The sequence below is a fragment of the Nycticebus coucang genome, chromosome 13, assembly GCF_027406575.1.
Source record: "Nycticebus coucang isolate mNycCou1 chromosome 13, mNycCou1.pri, whole genome shotgun sequence".
Taxonomy (NCBI): domain Eukaryota; kingdom Metazoa; phylum Chordata; class Mammalia; order Primates; family Lorisidae; genus Nycticebus; species Nycticebus coucang.
Genome location: NC_069792.1, coordinates 100,238,835 through 100,261,942, shown reverse-complemented (window position 1 = coordinate 100,261,942; position 23,108 = coordinate 100,238,835). Strand labels below are relative to the sequence as shown.

At 51.0% G+C, this 23,108-nt stretch overlaps 1 protein-coding gene across 1 annotated transcript in view; it reads left to right on the top strand.

Moving 5' to 3' along the window:
* Positions 1-23,108, top strand: part of LOC128563441 (maestro heat-like repeat family member 5) — a 65,401-nt gene that overhangs the window by 20,964 nt on the left and 21,329 nt on the right. Inside the window, exons 7-21 of the mRNA XM_053558696.1 lie at positions 1,423-1,530; positions 1,804-1,920; positions 2,591-2,710; positions 3,740-3,886; positions 4,446-4,568; positions 5,130-5,209; positions 6,472-6,607; positions 7,577-7,682; positions 8,104-8,168; positions 8,295-8,390; positions 9,204-9,308; positions 10,783-10,918; positions 11,109-11,272; positions 13,942-14,091; positions 14,838-14,992. Coding sequence (XP_053414671.1) covers positions 1,423-1,530; positions 1,804-1,920; positions 2,591-2,710; positions 3,740-3,886; positions 4,446-4,568; positions 5,130-5,209; positions 6,472-6,607; positions 7,577-7,682; positions 8,104-8,168; positions 8,295-8,390; positions 9,204-9,308; positions 10,783-10,918; positions 11,109-11,272; positions 13,942-14,091; positions 14,838-14,992 — 1,808 coding nt within the window. The remainder of the gene's footprint in view (positions 1-1,422; positions 1,531-1,803; positions 1,921-2,590; positions 2,711-3,739; positions 3,887-4,445; positions 4,569-5,129; positions 5,210-6,471; positions 6,608-7,576; positions 7,683-8,103; positions 8,169-8,294; positions 8,391-9,203; positions 9,309-10,782; positions 10,919-11,108; positions 11,273-13,941; positions 14,092-14,837; positions 14,993-23,108) is intronic.

The following is a 23,108-nucleotide window of genomic DNA, read 5'->3' as shown; positions in this document are numbered from 1 at the left end:
AACTTTAATTAATACTGTGAAAGCCTTCAAAAAATATGTAGATCCAGTCACCCTTCCACCAAAGTGCACTTCCTGGCTGATGTGTTTTACTTTTTTGCACATCTTGACCAAAATGATATATAATCTTAATTTCTATAATATATAATCCATTTTAAAATGATGAAAGGACATACACATGATGAAGATACTGTAATTTCTATAACATACTAAGATACTCTTGATTTCTCTAATATATAATTAAGATACTCTTAATTTCTATAATATATAATCCATTTTAAAATTAGCAAGCTTGAGTTTATAGTATCTTCACCACATGTCCTTTCATCATTGTCTTGTCTTTTCCTTATTGATTTACAAAGCATTCCCTGTTTATCACTGATACTAACCTTTGGCAATCAGTGACAGCAAAAAACAAAACTTTGCTACATCTTTCAGTTTAAATTTTAGTAATTTGCAGAACAAACATTTTTTATTTTTTTTTTATTTATTTTATTTTTTTTTTGTAGAGACAGAGTCTCACTCTATGGCCCTCGGTAGAGTGCCGTGGCCTCACACAGCTCACAGCAACCTCTAACTCCTGGGCTTAAGCGATTCTCTTGCCTCAGCCTCCCGAGTAGCTGGGACTACAGGCGCCCGCCACAACGCCCGGCTATTTTTTGGTTGCAGTTTGGCCGGGGCCGGGTTTGAACCCGCCACCCTCGGTATATGGGGCCGGCGCCTTACCGACTGAGCCACAGGCGCCGCCCCAAACATTTTTTAAATGTTTATCTTCACTATTGATCTTTTAAGATTTGGGGGTTTGAGATTATACTTAAGGGGGGTATCGCCACCCCAAAAGAAGCTTGGGGTCAAAAATCTTGGAATTGCTAGAACACAGAATCTGGAAACAATGGAAATAGAGAAATCTTGTAACTGTCATAAAATCATGTGATCTTAGGAACAGAACTTTCAGGACCTTACATTCTTAAGGAATATTGCATTCACTCATTTGATCTCTCATTCATTGATCGGAAAAAAAAAAAAAAAAATCAATGTAGTATCTGTCATGTGCCAGGCACTGGGCTGGGCGCTGGGGACACAGCCAAGAACAGATCAGACCTCTGCCTCTGGGCACCCACCCACAGAGGGGCACTTGCTACACAGTGACTGTGTAACAGTTAGGACCAGACTCTACAGCCCCCCAGGCTCCTGGTTTTCCAGCTTCACCTCCAATACCCCCAGGAAGGAAATCTTGAGGAATGAGTTTCCCATCCCTAAGAGTCAAGAAACAACAAGACAGCGGGGTCCCGGGAGACTCAGAAGAGAGAAGGGATGAGGGGGTGATGGACTGAGGGCTCAGGGAGGCAGAGGCCTCAGACCGAGGCCCCCCACCCTCAGGTGGAGGAAAGGTCCACTCCACCCCTGCCTGTCCTCTGCTAACAGATGGCCGTCAAGTCAGTCCCGTTCCTGAACACAGAAGTGTGGGCCAAGGAGCTACTGTGGACGCTCACCAAGCCCAGCCCCACTCAACAGGAGCAGCCCCCGGAAAAGGTGGGACCCCCGCTCCCCCAAGGCACCCCTACCTGCCCCACACAGGGCCCATTCACAAGATGCACAGGGCCCTAGAAATAAACTGATGTGCTCCAGAGAAGCAGGGGGCTTGGAGCCACACCCTGCTGTACCACCAAGGCTTGGACAGTCCCAGAGCAGAGTGGCAAGGATGGTTGAAAGGCCAGGGAGGCCGACTGAGGAGGCCAAGCTGCTCAGGCAGGCCACCGGAGGGAGGCAGGTCAGGCTCAGGACAAGACACAAACCCTCCCGCAGACCTTCCTGTTTACCTACTACGGGCTCATCCTTCAAGCTGAAGGGAACAGCGCTACGGTCAGGACACACCTGCAAGCTCTCCTGGGAACATCCCACCAGTGGCCCAAGCAGAGGGAGGTGAGGACCTAGGCTCCACCCTGCCCCATGACCACCTGATCCTGACCACAGGCTTAGTGTAATGGCTGGTCACACGTGCCCTAAACATGACCACAGACTGAGCCTTCTCCCTCCCAACACCTGACCCTCACCCTGGTCATACACTGAGCGCAGATCCAGATCATAACCTGGGTCCTGACCTGGTCTCAGCCTAACTCCTGGCCTTGTTCATACACTGAGCCCTGAACCCTGATCATAGGCTGACCCCTGATCCTGGTCACACACTGAGCACTGAGCATGGAGCCTGAGCCCTGACCTTGGTCACAGACTAATCCCTGACTTCACCCACAACTTAGGTCCTCTTCCTTCATCCCACACACATGTCCTCATCCCTACCCCAGCGTATATCTGCTCAGAGCTGGTGGTGAGGGAGACAGACCTCCAGGGATCCATCTCTGCCTCCTGCCTCCCGTTGACCCACCCACCAGCCCCCATACAAGATGCCCCCACGGGTGAGGCTTGGACTTGCCTGTCCTAAAGCCTGTGGGGTGGGGGTGGATGCCCTGTGATCTTGGATGAGCCCCCAGCCCCCACCTGGGCCTTGGTTTTCACACCTGCCGGGTGACAGGCCAGGCCTAGTCCTGTGGCCCTGTGGTGCTCTCATCAGTGGCCCTGGTCCCCACCCACACAGGGGATCGCTCTCACCTTGGGGCTGGCTGCGACCCGCCACCTGGATGATGTATGGGCTGTTCTGGACCGGTTTGGTCGGAGCACACCCATCAAATGCAGCCTCCACAGCTTCTCCCAGAAGGTACCAGTCCAGGGGCCACAGGGACCTTGTCAAAGGGCGGGGACACCAGAACGCCCACCCTCCGTAAAGGCCCCAGACTCCAAGCTGGGACTCCTGGGGTGAGGTCAGGAATGTGAGCTTTGGGCTCAAACCCTGGCCTCCATTCCCACCACTAACCCCCCTGCAGTGCAGCCCCTCTGTGCCTCAGTTTCCCTCTCTTAGATAATAGTTCCTCCCTCCCTGGCACAGAGAGGGGCTCGGGCAATGACAAGCCTCGCCACTCCTGTGACATGCTGAGCATCTAGAGCTGGCCTTTTGGCACTGACCTCGCTAAAATGTGAGGCATCAGAGAGCAGCCGCCTTGTGTCCTATGAACAGACAGCAGACAGCAGGCCACCCCTTCCACACTGCTGGAGGGACAATGCCGGACACTGAGCCTCAGGGTGGGGAGCCCAAGGACAAATGAGGGGAAGTGACCATCCACACTACCCCCAGGTCTGCTCACAGCTGACCACTGACAACCCAGCCAGGGCCAGGAGCCTTGTGGTCCCATAGCCAGCAAGTGGCAGAGCAGGGCTGAGCCAACATCACAGGCCCTCAGAGTGTGCCTTAGTCACAAAGAGCCACAGGGACACACCTACCCACCGCACTCTCCAGGTCCTATCAGAACTGAAGCTCCATGTCCTCACCTCTTTGGGTCATGCATAACCCTCCGAGGCCTCTGGCAGCCCAATGGGGGCCATAGGCCAGATGCCACCCTGTCCAGCAGGAAGTGGGGAACTGGGGGAGGTGGGTGAGGGATGGGCCCTGGGCTCCTCAAGGAGGGGAAGATGAGGGCCTGGACTCCAGCCAGTTTCAGCAGAGAAAGTGCCCTGCATGCTCCTGAGTGGCCCTGACAAGGCACATCCCACCCCTAAAAAGCCAATTCCACTTCCCCTGTTTTCCTGCTGAGGTCAGTGAGGGCCCAGCACCCCCACCCCTCAGGACACCCCGCCTCCAGTGCTCTGCTGACCCCAACACTCTTTATCTGTCCCTCACACTCATGGCCAGAACACAGAAGACCTGCAGTGGAAGTGGGCCAGCAGCACCATCCTCCTGGCGTATGGACAGGTGGCAGCCAAGGCCAAGGCCCACATCCTCCCCTGGGTGGACAACATCTTGTCACGGATGATCTTCTATTTCCACTACAGCTCCTGGGTATGGACCCAGGGCTGCCCTCCAGCGGGCCCCAGGGTCCTGCTGTACCCCCTCCCGGAACTGGGTCTGGACTCCAGCCCAGCCAGCTACATCAGAACTGGGGCACTGGGCCTCCCGGCCTGGAAGCTCACCCCACTGCTCACCTGGTTTCCAGGGTCCCCTCCCCCTCCAGAATTCTCCTCTCAATTCAAACCCTGGGATTTCCCTTTTTAGGGAGAGGGAGGTGGGTATGGACAGGTCAGGTAACTTCCATCATGCCACATGGACTCCATACTCTGCTCCAGAGGCCTCCAATCTGAGTCTCTCTGAGGGGCTCACACAGCTACTCCTGCACCAGGGGGACCACATGGCTGCAGTGGCGCTAGGGCTTGGGACTGGCATGTTTCAAGAGACTTACAGGCACTCTTCCTAGGGTTTATACCTGGCCAGTCTCTGCTGTTTCAGCAATTCCCCTGCTGCCCTTGGGTCACACTACACACCCTCACGTTCTCCCACACATTCCCATGATCTCAACCCTGACCTGACCCTGACCCCTTGCCCTGGGCCCACCTCATGCCAGGACGAGATACTGAGGCAGAGCTTCCTCTCTGCCATCCTGATGCTGATGGGAGCCATCCGTCGGGAAGAGGGCGCCCACAGCTATGAGTTCTCCCAGACCTCCAAGCTCTTCGAGTGTCTGATGGTGCGTGCAGTGGGGCAGAGGAGGGCACCTCCCACTGGGGAAGGGTTGGAGGGGATGCATAGCCAGGTCCCCTCCAGTCACTTGGTTCTTCCAGGGACCCCAAGATGGCTATGTCCACCTCACAGGGGGTGCAGCTGAGGTCAGAAAGGCCAGCACCATCCCCTGTGCACCTGATGACCTCACTGAGGGCCCAGACTGGCTATAGGAGCTTGCGGTGCTAGAGGTCCCATGGGTCCCCCAGGTGTGACCGGGCAATTACAGTAACAGCCAAGAGCAGCTCCCGTTCCCCGACTCCCACTGGAACCTAGACACTGCTTTACATACCTTGCCGCATACATACAGAACATATGTGCAACAGGCCGTGTTATCTGTGAGCTCACAGAGCAGTTTGAGGACCTGCCAGTGGTCATACACATAGGTAACCTGTCTGACCCCAGTGCTTTGCGGGCTGGAGCAAAGTCCTGTGGTTCAGGCACTGAGGTCTACAAGTGGAGATGAGACCTGGTGTCATAAGTGGGACAGGCCAAGCCTGAGTGACTCAACCCCACCCCCGTCTTGCAGGTTCTGATGGAGAAAGAGCCCCAGGATACCCTGTGCACACTGAGCCGCCAGCAGACCATCGACATCATCTCCAGCCTCTGGTAGGCCCCTGGCCTGCACGCCCTCTGCAGGGTCAAGCAGCCTCTCCGCTCGGGCTGGGTGCTGGCAGGACGGTGAGGTGGGCTGGGGGTAGTCAGAGGCTGAGCACCTACTATGTGCCAGGCACTCTTCTGGGTTCTGAGAACCAGCTATGAGCCAGCAGCCAAGGTCCCAGTTTTCTGAGACTGACACTCAGGGAGCGAGGACAGAGAGTGTGCAAACCACACCTGGCGGGACTCACGTGGGCAGGGAAAGCAGACAAGATAGGAGGCAGCCAGGGAGGGGGTGTCACATCCTCACAGGGTGGAGACCCTGTGAGAACTGGTAGAATACTGGTGGACTCTGCACCCACCATGAGCCCAGAGTTCTTCTGGGCTCTTGGACACAGCCTGAAACCAGGATAGGCTGCTTTAAAAAGGACTTTGGGACAAAGACCTAAAAGGGTGAGAGAGTGAGCCCTGCAAGTATTCAGGTGAGGGGATGGCAAGTGCAAAGACCCTGGGGCTGACGCACACTGGGGTTGCTGGAGGACCAGTAGGGCACCAGGGTGGCTTCAGGCATTGAGTGAGGGGCGAGGACTGATGAGGTCCCAGGAGTCATGGGAAGACTACTTCAGGGACATCAGCTCTTGGCTGAGAAAAGTTGGACCTCTGGGAAGATTACATTTGAGAAGGAATGTCTGGACACAGTGAAGGGAAAAGGTGGTGCTTCCGGCAAAAGAAATCAGGGACCGGTCAGGACCCCCAGGACAGTCCAAGAGAAGGTAATAGGTGACCTGATCAATAGTAAGAAGTCCTTCAATACTGGATAAAGTGTGAAATAGAGCTGTCAAGACCTGCCGGAGGACTGGACACAGCCCGAGGGGAGGGAAATGACCTGAGAAGGGGCAGCAGCCTCTGCTCCAGGCTGCGAGAAGGATGGTGTTGCCCTGCACAGTGACAGGCATACCCAGGCTGGGCTGAGGCAGGACACTCCTTAGACATTGGCTAGAAACACAAAGTTGGGGTCATCAGCACCAAGGAGCTATCTAAAGCCAGAGACTGAAGGGAGAAGTGGGCAGGAGTTTACCTGGCTGGGACACACCACACAAGGCCCCAGGGAGGCAGGCAAGAGGCCGGGGAGGCATGTGTGTGCAGCCAGCCCTGTCCCCATGTCAAGCAAAAGGCTGGAGTCCACAGAATGAAGTGGGTGCTGCCTGGCACTTGCAGGCCAGTTTTGCAGACCTTCCCCAGTCCCCAGATTCTCTATTCTGTCTCCCCAACAGTCAGCTGCCACCACCCTTGGACTTCGAAAAGAAATCCAAGCTCCTCTCTACCTGCTTCCGCAGCGTGTTTGCCCTGCCGCTGCTGGACGTCCTGGAGAAGCACTCCTGCCTCTTTCTGGAGCCACCCAACATCAAGGTAAGGGCCCTGAGCCCTAAACCCTGAGCAGAGGAAAGACACCAGCATGCTTGGGAGAGCAAGACTGGCCATCACCCACTCTCCAGGGTTGTGGGTGCCCTGGGCAGTTTCTCAGCTCCTCTGAGCACCTGCGTGTTTGCCCACCTGTGAAGGAGGATGATGTCACTAGAACTGATGGTGTTGAACATCAGGTGGCTGAAATGAGCCATGGGAGCAGAGCGGGGGGGTTGGGGGGGCAGGGGTGCTCTGTGTGTGGCAGCATGCATGGCCACCCTCCTTCCCTGCAGACCTGAGAGCAGGGATGGCATGCTGTGCTGTCATCCAAGGGGTCTCCAAGGCAGACCAGGCTGGAGCTTTTCTCCAACTCCCCAGCAGTCCGAGGGAAGCAGAAAGGAAAGGAGGTGCCTCTAAGGGATGTGCTCCCCATTCTCATAGGGGTCCAAGAGACTCCACTCAGACACTAAGTCCTTATAATACCTGCAGATGAGTCCATTCTCACCCCCAGCCATTTACTGGTCATCTCCCACCAGGCCTTGTCCAGCCCACCCTACCCGCCATGAGGCTAGAGGAAGGAGCTCTGGGATTGCTGTCCACAGACCTGGCCAGCCACCCACATTGCTCATGGCCACTAGCAGGGGGCACATGTGGCTCACCAGGCTCTGATAGCCTGCAGCAAAGGACCAGCCAGCTGGGGTTAACTGAGCACCTATTATATACCAGCCCTTTTAGGGACTTTATATATGGCCTTCCCCAGGGTTAAGAGAACAGCTCCAGAGAAAGGAAGCTGTCCAGCAGGAGAGTTGGGGTTTGAACCCCACACCTGCCCCCTTAGGCTGGGTTCAACCTAGAACTGAATAGACTAGCCCTAGTGGTGGGGTGGTGCGAGAATGAGGGGTTCCCTGCATCCAGGCAACACCATGACCACAGCCCTCTAGAAGGGTAGTGTCTGCCCCGACCCCAACCCCACAGGAGTCCAGAGTGACCGACACTACAGCTAGCTCACCCAGAGAGCCCCTGGTGCCCAGGGGTCCAGGGCTCCTGCTCTCCCACCCACTGTCTGCCTTCACCGTGGCAGGTGGGCTGGCTTCATGCTGTCCCCAAGTGAGGGAAGGGGTCAGATGGGAAGCCAGTTCCTAGGATCCCAGGGCTCTGCACCTGGTGGGCCCCAGACTGCAAGGTAAACAGGGACATTTCTGAGGGCCCCTCCCTCCCTGAACATGCCTGGCAAGCAAAGCAGCAAACCTGGGGGGCCTGGGTTGTAAGACTACCAGTCAGAGCCAGCTACACCACTTGCAGGGCCCAGTGCTAAATTAAAATGCCAGTCCTTTCTTAAAACTTGTGAAGGATTTCAAGACAGTGACAGCAGAACGTTAATCCAGTGCAGGACCCTTCTGAGCCCAGGTTACTGCCCCAAGTCACTGCCCAGGAAGCCAGGCAAGCTGGGTATGAACCCGCCCAGGCCATTGAGAAATCTGTACCCCTTGGTGGTCCCACAGCCTCCTTGCCTGGTCTCCATGTCAGCTTAATGAGGACCATGGAGGGCCCCGCTGTGGGCACGGGGGTGAGCTCCAATGGGGGACAGGCTGGCATCCACAGGCCATAGGTGTCACTCAGGCCATGCAGCAGCCTTTGACCCTAATCCACGTGGGGCCTGGTGTTGCCTGAGCTGCCCCTCAACCCTGCACAGACCCTATACAACAAGACCTTGGAGGCGCTGGACCACATGCTGCACAGCCTCATCACGCAGAACCCCACCCATGCAGAGCTGCACTTCCTGCTGTCGGTGAGGGCTGCCTGTGGGGTGGGGGGGTGGACACAGCAGGGCAAGGAGAGCAGCAGGGATGAGACCAGCGGCCAGAGTGGAGAAGGCTCCATGGCTGGAGGCTGAGGGACCTAAGAGAAAGGTCGGGGGTCTGGGGGCGGGGGAAAGAGGGTGAGAGGCTGTTCAGCAGATGCCAGACCCACCTAGGCAGGCTTGGGGGCTCTTCGAGAAGCTGGGCAGGGGTGAGGCAGGCGCTGCCCACCTGCGGTGCCAGATGTAGAGGTGGGAACACAGGAGGGAGTCCTCACCTTGAGCTGCAAGGTGGCATGATGCCACCAGTGAAGTCATAGATGTTTTCTAGGACATCACTAGGTCGCAGAATCTCCAAATACCATATACATCCTTATCCTACCTCAGAATCACAAACTAATCCCATCTCGCCTTCAAAAAGAGGCTGAGATTTGGGTGAAAGCTATTCAACGGAACTGTTTCAGGCCGTCTTGCATTCCCTTGTAATGCTATTCTCCAACAGGGAAAGCGCTGTTCTAGAAGGGGGTACGTGGCACAGAAAAGGTTGAGAACCAGGAGCCTCAAAGGGGTTTGAGCAGAAGGGGATATGTCTTGCTACAAAAGGACAAAATGAGGGCTCAGAGGGCAGAGCGGTTGCAGAGGGACAGAGAAAGTCAGGGGGCTGAACCCACTGGTAGTGGAACCCAGACATGGTGGGTGGGGCCTGGGGCGATGGGTGGGGCCTGGCTGGTGGTGGGCGGGGCCCGGCCCTTTGTGGCTGCTGCTCGGCCTGCACCTGGCTCCCTGACCCTGCCCGCTTCACAGCACATGTACGTCTGGCTGGCGTCGGAGAAGTCACACGAGAGGCAGCGGGCTGTAAGCAGCTGCACGAACCTCCTCAAATTCCTGAGCCACAACCTTCTCCTGGAGGTGAGTACCAGCTCGGCCCGCGTCCATACCCCAGAGCCGGCTGGGCCTCCTGCTCTGGAGCCCAACTAGAGCCGCCCTCCTGCTAGAGCCTGCTAGGGCTCGTGGGGTTCCCAGGGCTCCCTGGACACCTGCCTCCAGGACAGGGTGGGTCCCTGACCCCCAGCCTCCTCTGGGCTCAGGCTGGCAGATACCCAGCTAGTCTCTCTCTGTAAACGTGGGGAAGCAGGGCTGGGAGGGAAGGATCTGCCTCACAGCTGACCTCAGACCCCAGTCACCCTGAACCCTAACTCCTTAGAGAGCGGTGGTGGGAATCAGAGGAGGAGGAGGCTCCTCCTCTGTGAGATGCACCCAATAGGGGTCCGCGTTACTATGTGGAGCAGCCACCGTGCCCAGACTTTTTGGTGCCCCAGGGCAGGCCACATCAGTTCATAGTCCCACTAACCTGATCTGTGGCTGCTGCCCTTGGGTTGAGTGAACACCAGCAGGTGCAGGGAGTTGGCATGCTGCCTTTATCAGCCCAGGCTGAAAGGCAGGGCCACAGGGAAGTCCAATCCTCGCCCTGAGGCCCCACCAGCTGCCCGTTTTAACGGAGACAGGAGAGAGAGTAACAGAGGGGTATAGGGATTGTGCTGCCACAGGAAGCCACTGTACTCCCAGGAAGAGGAGGGACCCTCGGGATGGGCTCAAAGTAGCTTCAGTTCACTCAAAGTCCATTTCCACACCTCTTACCTCATTAAGGCAAGTGAAGCAGCTGCCTCAGGAGAATTCCCCAGGGCACCAAAAAATCCATATTCAATGTGATGTTTTTAAAAATCTAACCATCAAGAGCTACACCTGTAGCTCAGGGTGTAGGGCACCAGCCACATATACTAAGGCTGGCAGGTTGGAACCCGGCCCCACCCAGCTAAACAACAATGACAACTGCAACAACAACAAAAAAATAGCCAGGCACTGTGGCAGGTGCCTGTACTCCCAGCTACTTGGGAGGGTAAGGCAAGAGAATCACTTAAGCCCAAGAGTTTGAGGTTGCTGTGAGCTGTGACTATCCAGAGCGACATAGTGAGACTCTGTCTCAAAAAAAAAAAAAAATCTAATCAGCAAACTGTGATCCAAGGACCGTTGTATTTGTAAATAAAGTTTCATTGGCACCATGGCCAGAGTTAGCGGAAAGGCCAGAGAGGCAAGGTCATGCTCATGCAGGGCCAGGTCCTATCTTTGCTAGAAATATTGAGACTTTGTTCATGTTGGAGCTTTCTGCATTACTTTCGGTTTTTCTAAATGTTTCCTTAAAATATTATTTCCATTTATTTCTGAGGTTTGGGAAAACCCTTAAATTTTGCCCAGACCCCAGTCTCAGCCCTGCCACACAGTCTGAGGTGGTCACTTCTGATGTGCAGTGCCAGGATGAGTGAGTGTCAGGCAGGGCTCCGTGGGTGGGCAGTGCTGTGAGCAGCTCCCTGCACTCCCAACACAGCCAAAGGAGAACTTAAAGCGGTTTGGGCAGCTGGTGGGCATGCTGGGGGTCCTATGCCAGGATCCAGACAAGGCCACCCAGCACTCCAGCCTGGAAGGGTTGTGCCATCTCCACCAGCTCCTCATGTACCAGAAAGGTAAGCCTCCCTCCTACCACCACCTCAGGCAGACCCACACCAGGACCCTCGGACTCAGCCTCCCCCCAAATCTGCTCATAAACCCAACCCTGATCTGAACCATAGCCCTATAATGGCCTCACCAAACTACAAATGACCACCCCCCAGCCCACTGTTGCCTAGCTCTCACCCCCACCCTGCCCCTGGCCAGAAAGAGAAGTTTCCCGCCCAACGCTCAGGAAGCTCTCTCAGCCCAGCGAGGACAGAGCCTGGAGCAGTGAAGACCAGAGGGCGACGCCCCCGGACCCCCTGGAGACAGGGTTCCAGCAAGAGAAGAACCAGGTCTTTCAGCTCAGCAGCTCCCAAGTCATCAAGGTCAAAGCCCTGAGAGTCGTGGGCAGGTCCAGGTGGGGGGCATGTTCAGAGCACACCCAAGGTATCTGGAGGTGGGGGATAAACTCACAGCCCTCACCCCCATATTGTTGAGGGCTGGGGTCCGCAGACACACCATGCACCTTCCTCAGCTTTCCAGCCTTCCCTGGACTATTTACATTTCCCCATTACAGCCCCTCTTTACATCATGATTTAATTGTATTATCCTCAGGACATGAGGCTCAGAGCGAGTAGGATGTGGGATAATGTGGCATGAGCCTCCTCAGTCCCCTCTGAGACGATGACTTTTGTCTGCCCATGGTTGATGCTCCACCCTGGCTAACTAAGCCCCTTGTGCTTGCTGGGGGTAGGGTGGGGGTGAGGTCTCACCTGGTGGTATGGCTGACCTTCATAACACCCAAGAAATTGAGCCAGATTGAACCAAATGATGAAGAGAAGGCAGTAAATGGCTAGTCAGTCCTCTGTGCCACTTGATCCAGTCCCAGTTAACTGGTCAGAGTGCTGAGATTAGTGTGGAAAATCTAAAGCCCTGGGGCAAACACATCCATTGTCTGTGCCCAGCAGGGAGGACACTTGGCTTCAGAGAGCTGGTGGCAGAGGCAGGGAGGGAGGGAAGGGCTTCACTGGCTGCCAGCTCTATGGGGTCAGCAGTGAAGGGCCACAGAGCCCCTGGGCCCTCGGAGGGGGCCGAGTGAGTAGGAACACGGAGTCTAGGACCTGGGAAGGGGCAGCTTGCTCCATCTCGTGTGGTCCCTTCACACAGACTGTGGGTGTCCACAGTACATTCTGACTCTGCCTGGGCAGATGGGAGTAATGAGGGGAGAGGATTAGGGGGTCTGCTAATGGTGGGGAGGCAGGTCTGGGCAGGCTTGGGTTGGTAAGAACAGACCCTTTGGCTTGGGTTCTGGTCCCAAGTTTGTTCCTGACTCTTCATGTGGTCTTAGATACACCACTAGTTCATCAGCACTGCTGCTACCACCAGCATCATCACCACCCCACCACCCCCACCATCGCCATCAACACCACCACAGTCACCATCTCCACCATTACCACCTTCATGACCACAATCGCCTCCACCCACAGCACTTTCTCCATCACCACCATCACCACGACCCTCATCCCCATACGATTACTATGACCCTACACCATCCTCTTCATCACCACCACCATCTCGTATTTATTGATTTATTGATTCATTTCTTTGATTAAAGTAAGACACTTCAAAAGACTTTGTCAAGCCTGAGATCATAGTATTCTGGGATTTAAGTGTCTAACCACCATTCCACATTGAATTTCTTCATAAACTTTCTAAATGCTAAAACTCTAGCCAGAAGTTTAACATTCTAGCTAACAATTTTAAATTTAATCTTATAACAGATATTACAGCCTAATATTCCAAAAACAAAGTTGTTAAGATCTACAAAGATTCCATTAAAATTACTTTAACATTCTAACCGACATACTAGTAACCTAACAGTCTCACAAGCTTTGTACCAAATTTCAAAATTATAAAATTCACATAAATATTCTTATATCCATTATTTACCACTTATTTTTATATTCTTATATATACAGAAACATAACAGACTTTCAAACATTACAACAAAGAAACTCACAGGCAAAGAAGCACTTCACCATCCTTACACCCTCACAAACTTCCTAATTTTCTGTCAGGCCCCTCTTATCACTGCAGCTTCAGCCTCCTAACTTCTCCCGATTAGAAGATGTGCTGGACTCTGTCCAGTAGGGCTCTCCAGAAGGACGGACATGTTGTACTTCTGCCATCCAAGGTAGACACTGCCCACAGGGAGCTACTGAGCGCTTGAAATATGGCCAGTACCTCTGAGGAACTGAATTTTTTTTTGTTTTTTTGTAGAGACAGAGTCTCAGAGGAACTGAATTTTTAATGTTATTTAATTAAATGTGAATGTAAATAGTTCCATGTGGCTGGTAGCAGTGGTACCAGAAGGTCCCCATCTGTTTAGCAGTGACCTGGCCCAGGACCTCCCTCCAGGAAGCTGTCATCTAAGGCTGTGAAGCAGGGATCAGAACCACCACCTTCTGAAGAGCCTTATTACCCCTGAGCAGCTTGTGGTCTGCTTGTGAACCTCTACAGCACAGTAGAGGTGGTTCTACTGTGGGCACAGGGGCTGTGGGTTCCATATCCAGCCTGGTCCGCCGCCTCTGCACTGTTCCATGGCCAAGGGCAGCTCACACACTTTCTGGGCCTGGGAGTTGGAGCAGGTGACCTTGAAAATCCTTCTCAGCCATGAAGTTCACTTTCTCTTTGGTTAAAATGCTCATAAAGAGGGCAGGGCCTGGTGGAGGTGAGCACCCCTCTGGCTGAGACTGGCAAGATGATGAAGCCTCATGAGGAGGGGAGGGGAGAAGAGGAGGCAGGCTGGGCCACTGAGTCCCCAGACGACTCGAGGTCTGAGTGAGGAAAGAGACCTGACTGTGTTTGGCTCCCAGAGAGGTGGAAGTAGTAGGCTGAAAATCGCTGGGCACGTGCTTGGGGACCCAAAGAGTGCTCAAAAGGCTGGGCATGCTCAGAGACTTGGGAGCAGAGGAGAGGGGTACAGCAGAAGTGGGGAAGCAGGTGCCGGCCACAAGGGCCCAAGGTGACTACTCTCCCCACCCAACTGCTGCAGGAGATCACACAGCATCTGACAGTGGGGGAGCTGAACGACCTCCTCTGGACGGCCATCAACAGCCTGGGCTCCAACAGCTCCTTCTGCGTGCAGGCAGCTGCTGAGATGCTGCTCGCTGTCATCCAGGAGCACGGGGCCAAGCTGCAGACTGTGAGGGGGCCTGGGGCATCCATGGAGGGCTGGGCCAAGGCAGAGGGTGGGCCCAGAAGTCAGCCCCCTGGGCTTAGGGCCTTGGGCATGATGGGGGCGGACACAGGTCCTGTCCTACACAGTCTGAGGGTTTGAAGTAATGAACAAATGAAGATGGCCCACACAAGTCCCCAGGTCCCAGGCAGTGACTACAGCATCATGGGCACATGTGCCTCAACCCAGCAGTAGCTGCAGGCTCTGATGTAGGGGTTGGGTGAGGAGGAAACGCAGGGCAGACACATAAGCAGACATTAGCAGACAACACGGCAGTTGCAAAGGCAGAAGTGGCCACAGGTGGGGGGAGGTGCGGCACAGCACGAGGATGCCTGATGCCCAGGCCTGCGGATGGGTGGGATCGGGCAGGGTCACTGCACGGGGCGTGGGGATGAGCCAGATGGGCCCAAAGGAGAAGGCAGTGGGGCCCTCCAGGCCTGGGGAGCAGCAAGATTCAGGGGCAGTGTCTGAACCATACAGTGACTGGGCAGAGTGTGAAGACCTCAAATGCCATGCAAGGCGTGGGGGACCTGCCTCCCTCAGACTGGACACCCGTAAGACCAGGCGTCCAGAGAAGGCAGTGCCTCCCCCCTCACACTGCTCAGGACAGGACCATACCTTAAGTGGCTTCATGCTTACCAGGGGCAAAAAAGGCACCCCCTCAGGGCTCCCAGGGCAAGCCAGCCTCCCCTCAAATTGCCCCCTCCCCACAGGTGGCCAACATGGGCCGGGCCATCCACATCCACCTCTGCTCTCTGCGCATCCCCCAAGCCAAGGAAAACGCCCTGCGCGCCATCACCCTGCTGGCCCGGAGCCATACCCCTGAGCTGGTGGCGGCCTTCCTGGACTTCTCCATCCCCCTGGACAGGTGCCTGCCCCAACTTGCCCCTCTGCTCCCTCCTTCCTTTGCCCTCCCAGCTGCCTAGGGCTGGGTGCGGGGAGGGAGCCCACACTGGCTCATGTATCTCACTTCTACTGGGGCAGGCACTCGGGGGCAGTGCCCACTGTGAGTCACCCTGCCCCAGCCTTGATCACCCCACCTGACTGGGTGGGGCCCAGGACCAAGACCCCAACCAACACCAACACCTCACCATTCACCAGCAAAGACGCCTGTGTCTCATCCTCATCCTCTGAGGTTCCCCCACCACCCCCAGAGACCACCACCATCCTCTCAGGCAGGGCTGGCTTCTCTTCCATAACCCTGGGAACCCTGGGCCACGAGGTGGGCCAGGGTCATGGTCATGCTCGTGGCCCTGCCTCGCTAAAATCCCAGCTCTGTATTCCAGGTCCTCAGTGCATGCCACCTGCCCCCGTCCACCACACACTGGCCTGGCTCACCCTCGCTCCTCAAAGAAGTAGCCCTCCCACTCAGTCCCCTGCCTGGACTCTCGGGGATTTAGCCATCCTTCCCTCCTGACTTCTTTGAGCCTGGATCTCCTCTCTCAGCTGCCCCCTCCCACAGCTGTCCGTGCCCTCCACATGGTCATCACCAGCTTCAAGCATCTCCATGCCCCCTCGTCCCACCTCCCAGCTCACTCAGAACCCACAGCCCACTGCCCTGCACACCTCTCACTCACTCACCTGTCCCAGCCCATCTCCCTCCTCCCACACAGGTACACCCTGCACCCCGCAGGTCCCTGGCCCCCAGCTGCTGCACCTACCTCCTAGTTTAGTAAAGCGCAGGAGTCACCAGAAGAGCTCTCGCGGGCTCCCAATGCTGAGATCTGTTTCCAGGAAGATGTCCAGTGTCTGTGTGGAGGAGCCCTCTTCTTTCTGTTAGAAGTTTCTAGAAGTTGTCTGTAATACTTCTACTTTGTGAATTTACTGATCTTCTAAACCTTTCTGTGACTGTCCCATGCACACTTGAGAAGCAGGTGTGTTTTCTATCATCGGGTGTAGAGTTAGTATACAGACACACCTGCGGATACGGCAGGAGTGGTCCAGGCCACTGCAGTTGGGCCACACGGTGTGCCAGTTTTCCAGTCAGGTTTCCACTGTGCTGTGGTCTGGGGAGTGTGCAGCAGCATCCTATCCTGAAAAATAGTGTGCATGCCTTCATTTATAAAAACACTTTCTTGCTAAAAACACTACCAATCATCTGAGCCTTCAGTGAGTCATAACCTTTTTGCTGCTGGGAGGGTATTGCCTTGATGTCTCTGGTGCTGACTGATCAGGGTGCTGGGTGCTGAAGGCTGGGGTGGCTGTGGCAATTTCTTAAAATAAGACAACAGTGAAGTTTACCACATCAATCAACTCTTCCTTTCACTGAAGATTTCTCAGTGGTGTGCAACGCTGTTTGATAGCATTTTACCCACAGTAGAACTTCTTTCAAAATTGGAGTCAGTCCTCCCAAACCCTGCCACTGCTTTATCAGCTAAGTTTATGAAATGTTCCAAATCCTTTGTTTTCATTTCAATAGTGCTCATGACATCTTCATCAGGAGTAGATTCCACCTCAAGAAACCCTCCCCTTTTTTTTTAGAGACAGAGTCTCATTTTATTGCCCACAGTAGAGTGCTGTGATGTTACAGCTCACAGCAACCTTCAGCTCTTGGGCTTAGGTGATTCTCTTGCCTCAGCCACCCAAGTAGCTGGGACTACAGGCGCCCGCCACAAAGCCCGGCTAATTTTTTGTTGCAGTTTGGCCGGGGCCAGGTTTGAACCTGCCACCCTCAGTATATGGGGCCAGCGCCCTACTCACTGAGGCACAGGCACCACCCAAGAAACCACTTTCTTTGCTCACGCGTAAGAAGCAGTTCCTTATCTCTTCAAATCTGATGTGAAATTGGGGCGATTCAGTCCCATCTTCAGGCCCCACTCCTAATTCTGATTCTCTTGCTCTTTCCATCACATCTGCAGTGACATCCTCCACTGAGGTCTTGAACCTCTCAAAGTCATCCGTGAGGGTTGGATTCAACTTCCAGATGCCTCTTAATGTTGATATTTGACCCCCTCCCATAAATCATGAATGTCGTTAATGGCATCTAGAATGGAGAATCCTTTCCAGAGGGTTTTCAATTTACTTTGCCCAGATCCATCAGAAGCATCACTGTCTTTGGCAGCCGCAGCCTTATAAAATGTGTTTCTTAAATACTAGGATTTGTAAGTCACAATGACTCCTTGATCTATGGGCTGCAGAATGGATGTTGTTTGAACAGACAGGAAAACCACATGATCTTTTTGCACGTCTCCGTGAGAGCTCTGGGGTGGCCAGATACGTTGTCAGTAAGCAGTAATCTTTGGAAAGGAATCTTTTTTTCTAAGCAGTAGGTTTCATCAGTAGGCTTAAAATACTCAGTAAGCCATGCTGTAACAGATGTGCTGTCATCAGGCTTTGTTGTTCCATTTTAGAGCATGGGCAGAGTAGATTTAGCATCGTTCTTAAGGGCCCCAGGATTCTGGGAACAGTAAATGAGCACTGGCTTCAACTTCAAGTCACCAGCTGCATTCACCCCTGACAAGAGAGTCAGCCTGCCCTTTGAAGCTGGAAGCCAGGCATTGATTTCCACTCTCAAGCTTCGGAAGTCCCAGATGGCATCTTCTTCCACTAGAAGGCTGTTTTATCTACATTAAAAATCCATATTTTTGGGCGGTGCCTGTGGTTCAAGGAGTAGAGCCCCGGCCCCATATACCGGAGGTGGTGGGTTCAAACCCAGCCCCGACCAAAATCTGCAAAATCTGCAAATAAATAAATAAATATAAAAATCCGTAGTTTAGGATAGCCACCTTCACAGTCATCCTAGCTAGACTTCTGCACAATGTGCTGTAGCTTCTCCAGCAGCACCTTGCCCTTCTGTGCTACGATGGCCTCCTTCAACCCCCTGAACCGCCCTCTGCAGCTTCAAGCTTTGCTTTGGTGTTTTCCTCCCCTCTCTCAGCCGCCATAGAATTGAAGAGGGTCAGGGCCCTGCTCTGGATCAGACTTTGGCTTAAGGGGATGTTATGGCTGGTTTGATCTTCTGTCCAGACTTTTAAATCTTTCTCCTTATCAGCAATGTGGCTGTTTTCGCTTTCTTATTATTCGCATTTAGCACTTTTAATTTCCTGCAGGAATTTTTCCTTCCCATCCACAACTTGCCTGTTTGGCACAAGAGGCCCAGCTTTTGGACTCTCTCAGCTTTTAACAAGCTTCTTCACCAAGCTTTATAATTTCTAGTTTTTTTTATTTAAAAGGAGAGATTTAAGACTATTCCTTTCACTTAAATACTTAGAGACCTTTGTAGGGTTATTCACTGGCCTAAAATTGATATTGCTGTGTCTGGGGGACCAGAGAGATCGGAGGAGAGAGGGAGAGACAGAGACAGGAAGGGCTGGCATGTGCAGCAGTCGGAACACATGCTTATTGGTTAAGTTATATGGGTGCAGATCGTGATTCCTCCAATTACAAGAGTGACATCAAAGGTCACCAGTTACAGATCACCAAATCAGACATAATTATCATGAAAAAGTTTGAAATATTGTAAAAATTACAAAAATGTGATGCAGAGACATTAAGGGAGCACAGGCTGTTGGGAAAATGATGGCAATGGACTTGCTAGAGGCAGGGTCGCCGCAGTCTTCCAACGTGTAAAGCGTCACACCTGCAAACAGCAATAAAGTAAAACACAGTGAAATGAGGTTGCCCAGGTGTTTGCAAGGCTGCCTTGCTGACCGTCTTGTTCCAGTTTTCCAGGTTCTTGCTTAATTTTTCTGTCCTCTTGATGTGTCTGGTACTGAGTGTCGGTTAAGGAAGCATGACTGTGTTTCCATCCACATGTCCTTCAGAATCTTGTGGGTTTTATTTCATAATTGTTTGCTGTGCTGTTGGGTCCATGCATATTCATTAAGGGTCTACCTTCTCTATGAACTGTGACGTTCAGCATTGTGAGCTGCCCTGCCTGGACACATGTGATGCCTGGAGGACTGGACTTCTGCGCTGTCATCAGGATCACCGCCCTGCTTTTTGACTTTCCATTGTCCAGTACGCATTCGTCCATCTCTTTACTTTAACCTTTTGGAATTCACTTCGTTTCAGGTGCGTACCTTATACACGACATTCAGTTTGTCTTGATTTCTGCCAAAGTGAAAATCTTTTCTTTCAATAGGTGAGCTGAGCCCGTTGATATGTACTCATGGGATTGATATGTGTAGTCTCTCATGGCATTCTGCAATTCTGCATATTTTGTCATAATTGCTACATTTCTCCTTGTACACAGTATTTATTCTTTGCTCTTTGACTTCAATTTGGTTTTAATTTAGGAAGGATTGTCTTTTTGATCTAGTTGTTACCTTTGTGCTCCTAAGCTATTTTTATGCCCTTGTCCTCTATTTTATTATTTAACCTTTAATACCCGGTTTCCCATTTGTATTAATAACCTACTTCCTACACAACAATCACTGAGATTATTTTATTTTCCTCTTTCTTTCTCCCCATTTTTCAGTTGTACATTTGACATTGTCAAGATTATACTATTTACACTCCCATCTTCACGTTTTTTAGTGGATTACATACACATCACTTTCTTCAATGATTTTTTAAATATTGTTCCATTGTTTCCTTGCACTGTCTTGTAAAAGTCTAATGACAGAAACTTTATTGCCATTATAAGTTATTTGATCTTTTTGCCTAAAGACCTTGAGGGTTTTTTCTTTTTCTTTAACATGTAATCATTTTCCTAGAGAATGTTTCAGAGTTGATCATTCTGGGTTAATTTTTCCGGGCACTTGATACATCTTTTGGTTATATACCTATAGATCTTTTTGTTGTCAGTTCAGCAAAGTCTTCTTATTTATGGTTTTTAATATATTCTGTTTCAATTTTTCTTGGGGACTCCAACAACACAAGTACTCCTCTCCTTGTCTGGCTTCCATTTTCACTGCTCTCGAACACTTTACTTCTTTCACTCTATTGCCCAGGCTGCAGTGCAGTGGCAGCCTCATAACTCACTGCAGCCTCAACTTTTCAACTCGCGTGATCCTCCTGCCTCAGCCTCCTCGGTAGCTAGGACTACAGATGTGCACCACCACAGCCGGCTAACTTTTATTATTTTTTTTGTAGAGTTGGGTGTCTCACTATTTTACCCAAGCTGGTCTTAAACTCCTGACCTCAAGTGCTTTTCCCACCTAGGCCTCCCAAAACTCTGGGATTATAGGCGTGAGCTACCATGTCTGGTGTCTTTTTACTACTTTCCTAAATTCACATGTATTTTTTGGTTGTTTTTCTTACTTTCCTAAATGCTTCCTATTAAACTTTCACTTGAGTTTTATCTTTCTTGAACACCTTGCAATTTTTACCCATTTCTAAGATAATTTGTTCAGCTCTTTCATCTCTTTCCTGAATTCAATCAACTCTCTTTTCAGTTCTTATTGGAGTTTTTTATCCTTTTATGAATTTATAATTCAGGGTGGTTGTTCATATCTTTAAATGCTTCTTTGAGTGTACTTAACTGCATTTGGAATAAATGTCTTTGGGGTTTTGCTGCATCGTAACTGTTTTTCAGGGGGAGTTTCCTCCCTTTCTGCGTGTTGGTTTGTTTCTTGACTTGCAATTACTGTACAGATCTGTTAATTTTGTTCCTGTTCATGTTTGTGTTCTTGGAGTATTTTATAAGATTTCAAGTTCAATGGCACCCTCTTCTGTCAATATGTCAAAGTCCAGATAATTTAATAGACTGTTTTGTTTTGGTGGTAGGCAAAAACGTGTCCTCCCAGTTTTGGGTTCTCTTTTCTATTATAAGGCCCTAAATATTTCCCTGTTACCTCTTTCTCTTTTACCACCCAATTTCCAAAGGATACTTTTCCTTTCTTTTTTGCCTTTTTCTCTTCCAGAAGCTGAGCATTTTGAAGGCCACCTTTCAAACTAGACATACTTTTAAGTTCATTTCCTAGTTGGTGCTCTGACCTACTTGAACTTTTTTGTTATTGTTTTTAAGCCTTAGTGTGTAGTTAGTCTTCTTGACGGTGGTTTAGATAAACTCCGGGTGCTGTCACCAGCCCCTCCTCTCTCTTCCCTGTATGTCGCTCAGCCTGCCTGTCGCTCAGTCTGCACAGCCTGCGGCGGGTAGAGCGGGCAGGGCGGGAGCTTAGGGCTGGGTGCTGCAGGGGGACATTCTTTCTCTTTTTGCTTATGGTAATTTTGACTGGGCCTTCTCTATATTTATGCAGAGGTCATAGTTTTTGTGTAGTTTTCCTTCTTATTGTTCTGTGTTGTTTTTCAAGGAAATTTTGGGAGGTAGGAACAGGCATCACCTAGAAGTTTATAATTGTTTGAAATGCATCAGAATTTGTATCTTGCTTCCTCAAATCTAAGAAGCACATTTTCCACGTTTACTATTCTAAGAAGTGCATTTTATACAGATGGTACCGTACACCTGAGTTTGAACAGCCTCCTGCCTGGTCTTGGGGGGCACTCCCAGCAGGTTGTCTCCTGTTTGGCGCTGTGATCACTGACGCTGCCCTGACCTTGCTGATGTGTGTGCCCCCCTGCACAGAAGCACTCAGTCTCCACGGCGTGTGCATCTGGGCTAGAAGTGCCCCAGTTACAAAGCTGTGCACAGATCCAACATTAATGTATGATGCAAATGTTTTCCAAACGGCATGTCCTGTTCACACTCCCAGCAGTATTTTTTGAGACTTGCTATTGCTCACATTTTCACCAACACTGGGGATCAAATTTTCAGCCAATCATCAAAATTTTAGCCAGTCTGGTGGTGCTATTAATCATATTACACTTTTGTAATGAAATATTGAAGAAGTTGAATATCTTTTCATTTCCCTTTGGCCGTTTGGTACCTTCTGTGGTGGTGTGCTTGTTCAAATGGGCTACATACATTTCTACTGCCATCTACAACCACTGGTTTCCATGCCCCGGCCCCCTCCAAGGTTCATTATTCCTTTGCTTTCCTTTTAATGGTTTTACTTCATTTAAACATATTCCTAAGAGTATTTTTCATAATTTCATATGAAATATTTTTATAAACGGGGGCAGCACCTGTGGCTCAAGGAGGAGGGCACCAGCCCCATATGCCAGAGGTGGCAGGTTCAAACCCAGCCCTGGCCAAAAACTGCAAAAAAAAAAAAAGAAAGAAAGAAAGAAATATTTTTATAAACTATAATTTTTATATTTTCATATAAAGGGTATCATGTTGCTCATACTGGCTGGAGGTTTCCATTTGCCTAATATTAATATAGTTTTCTTGAGTCATATTCTTTAGTACTATGTCTGTACTAATATTAATAGAGCAATACCAGGGTGTTTTTTTAAAGTATTGCACAGTGTGCCTCTTTCCGTGTATCTCTACATTCTTTTGTTTTCTTAGACATGTCTTTGTAAACAACATTTAATCTTAAATAGCCTGCCAATCTTTGTCTTTAATTGAAGAATTTATTTCATTTACATGTAATATAATTGTCAATATGTATGGGATTGAAATTAGCACCTTAACTTTCTTTCCAGACCCCCTCAAAAATAAAAAAGAACCTTAAAAATCTTCAATTGAATTAACACACTGCTAATTTTAATGCCCTTGTTGTTTATTTTAATTCTATGTTTTTTAATCTCACAAGTAAATACTCATTTAGAACTGCCCACATTTCACTCCTTTTACTTCATTCCTTGTAAAACTTTCACCTCCCACCTAAGACCATTTCCTTCTAGCCTAACCACATCCTCCAGAATTCCCTTCAGTTTAGGTCTACTGTTAACACATGCTCTCAATTTTTGCCTGAAATTTTCTTTATTTTACCCTCGCTCATGAAAGACATTTTCACTGGGTATAGAATTCTGGGTTGCAGTTATTTTCTTTCACCACACCAAGATGACATTTCACTGGCTTGTGGCTTCCTTTGCTACTGTTGAGAAGTCAGCTGTTGATCTGTGTAGGATAATATTTGGCAATAAACATATCCTCTATCAAGCACACAAAGTGAACTCAGCATTGGTATTCACACCAACAATCTGACCTGCTCTTTTGAAGGTACCATGGTACCTTATCAGTCACATTAAAC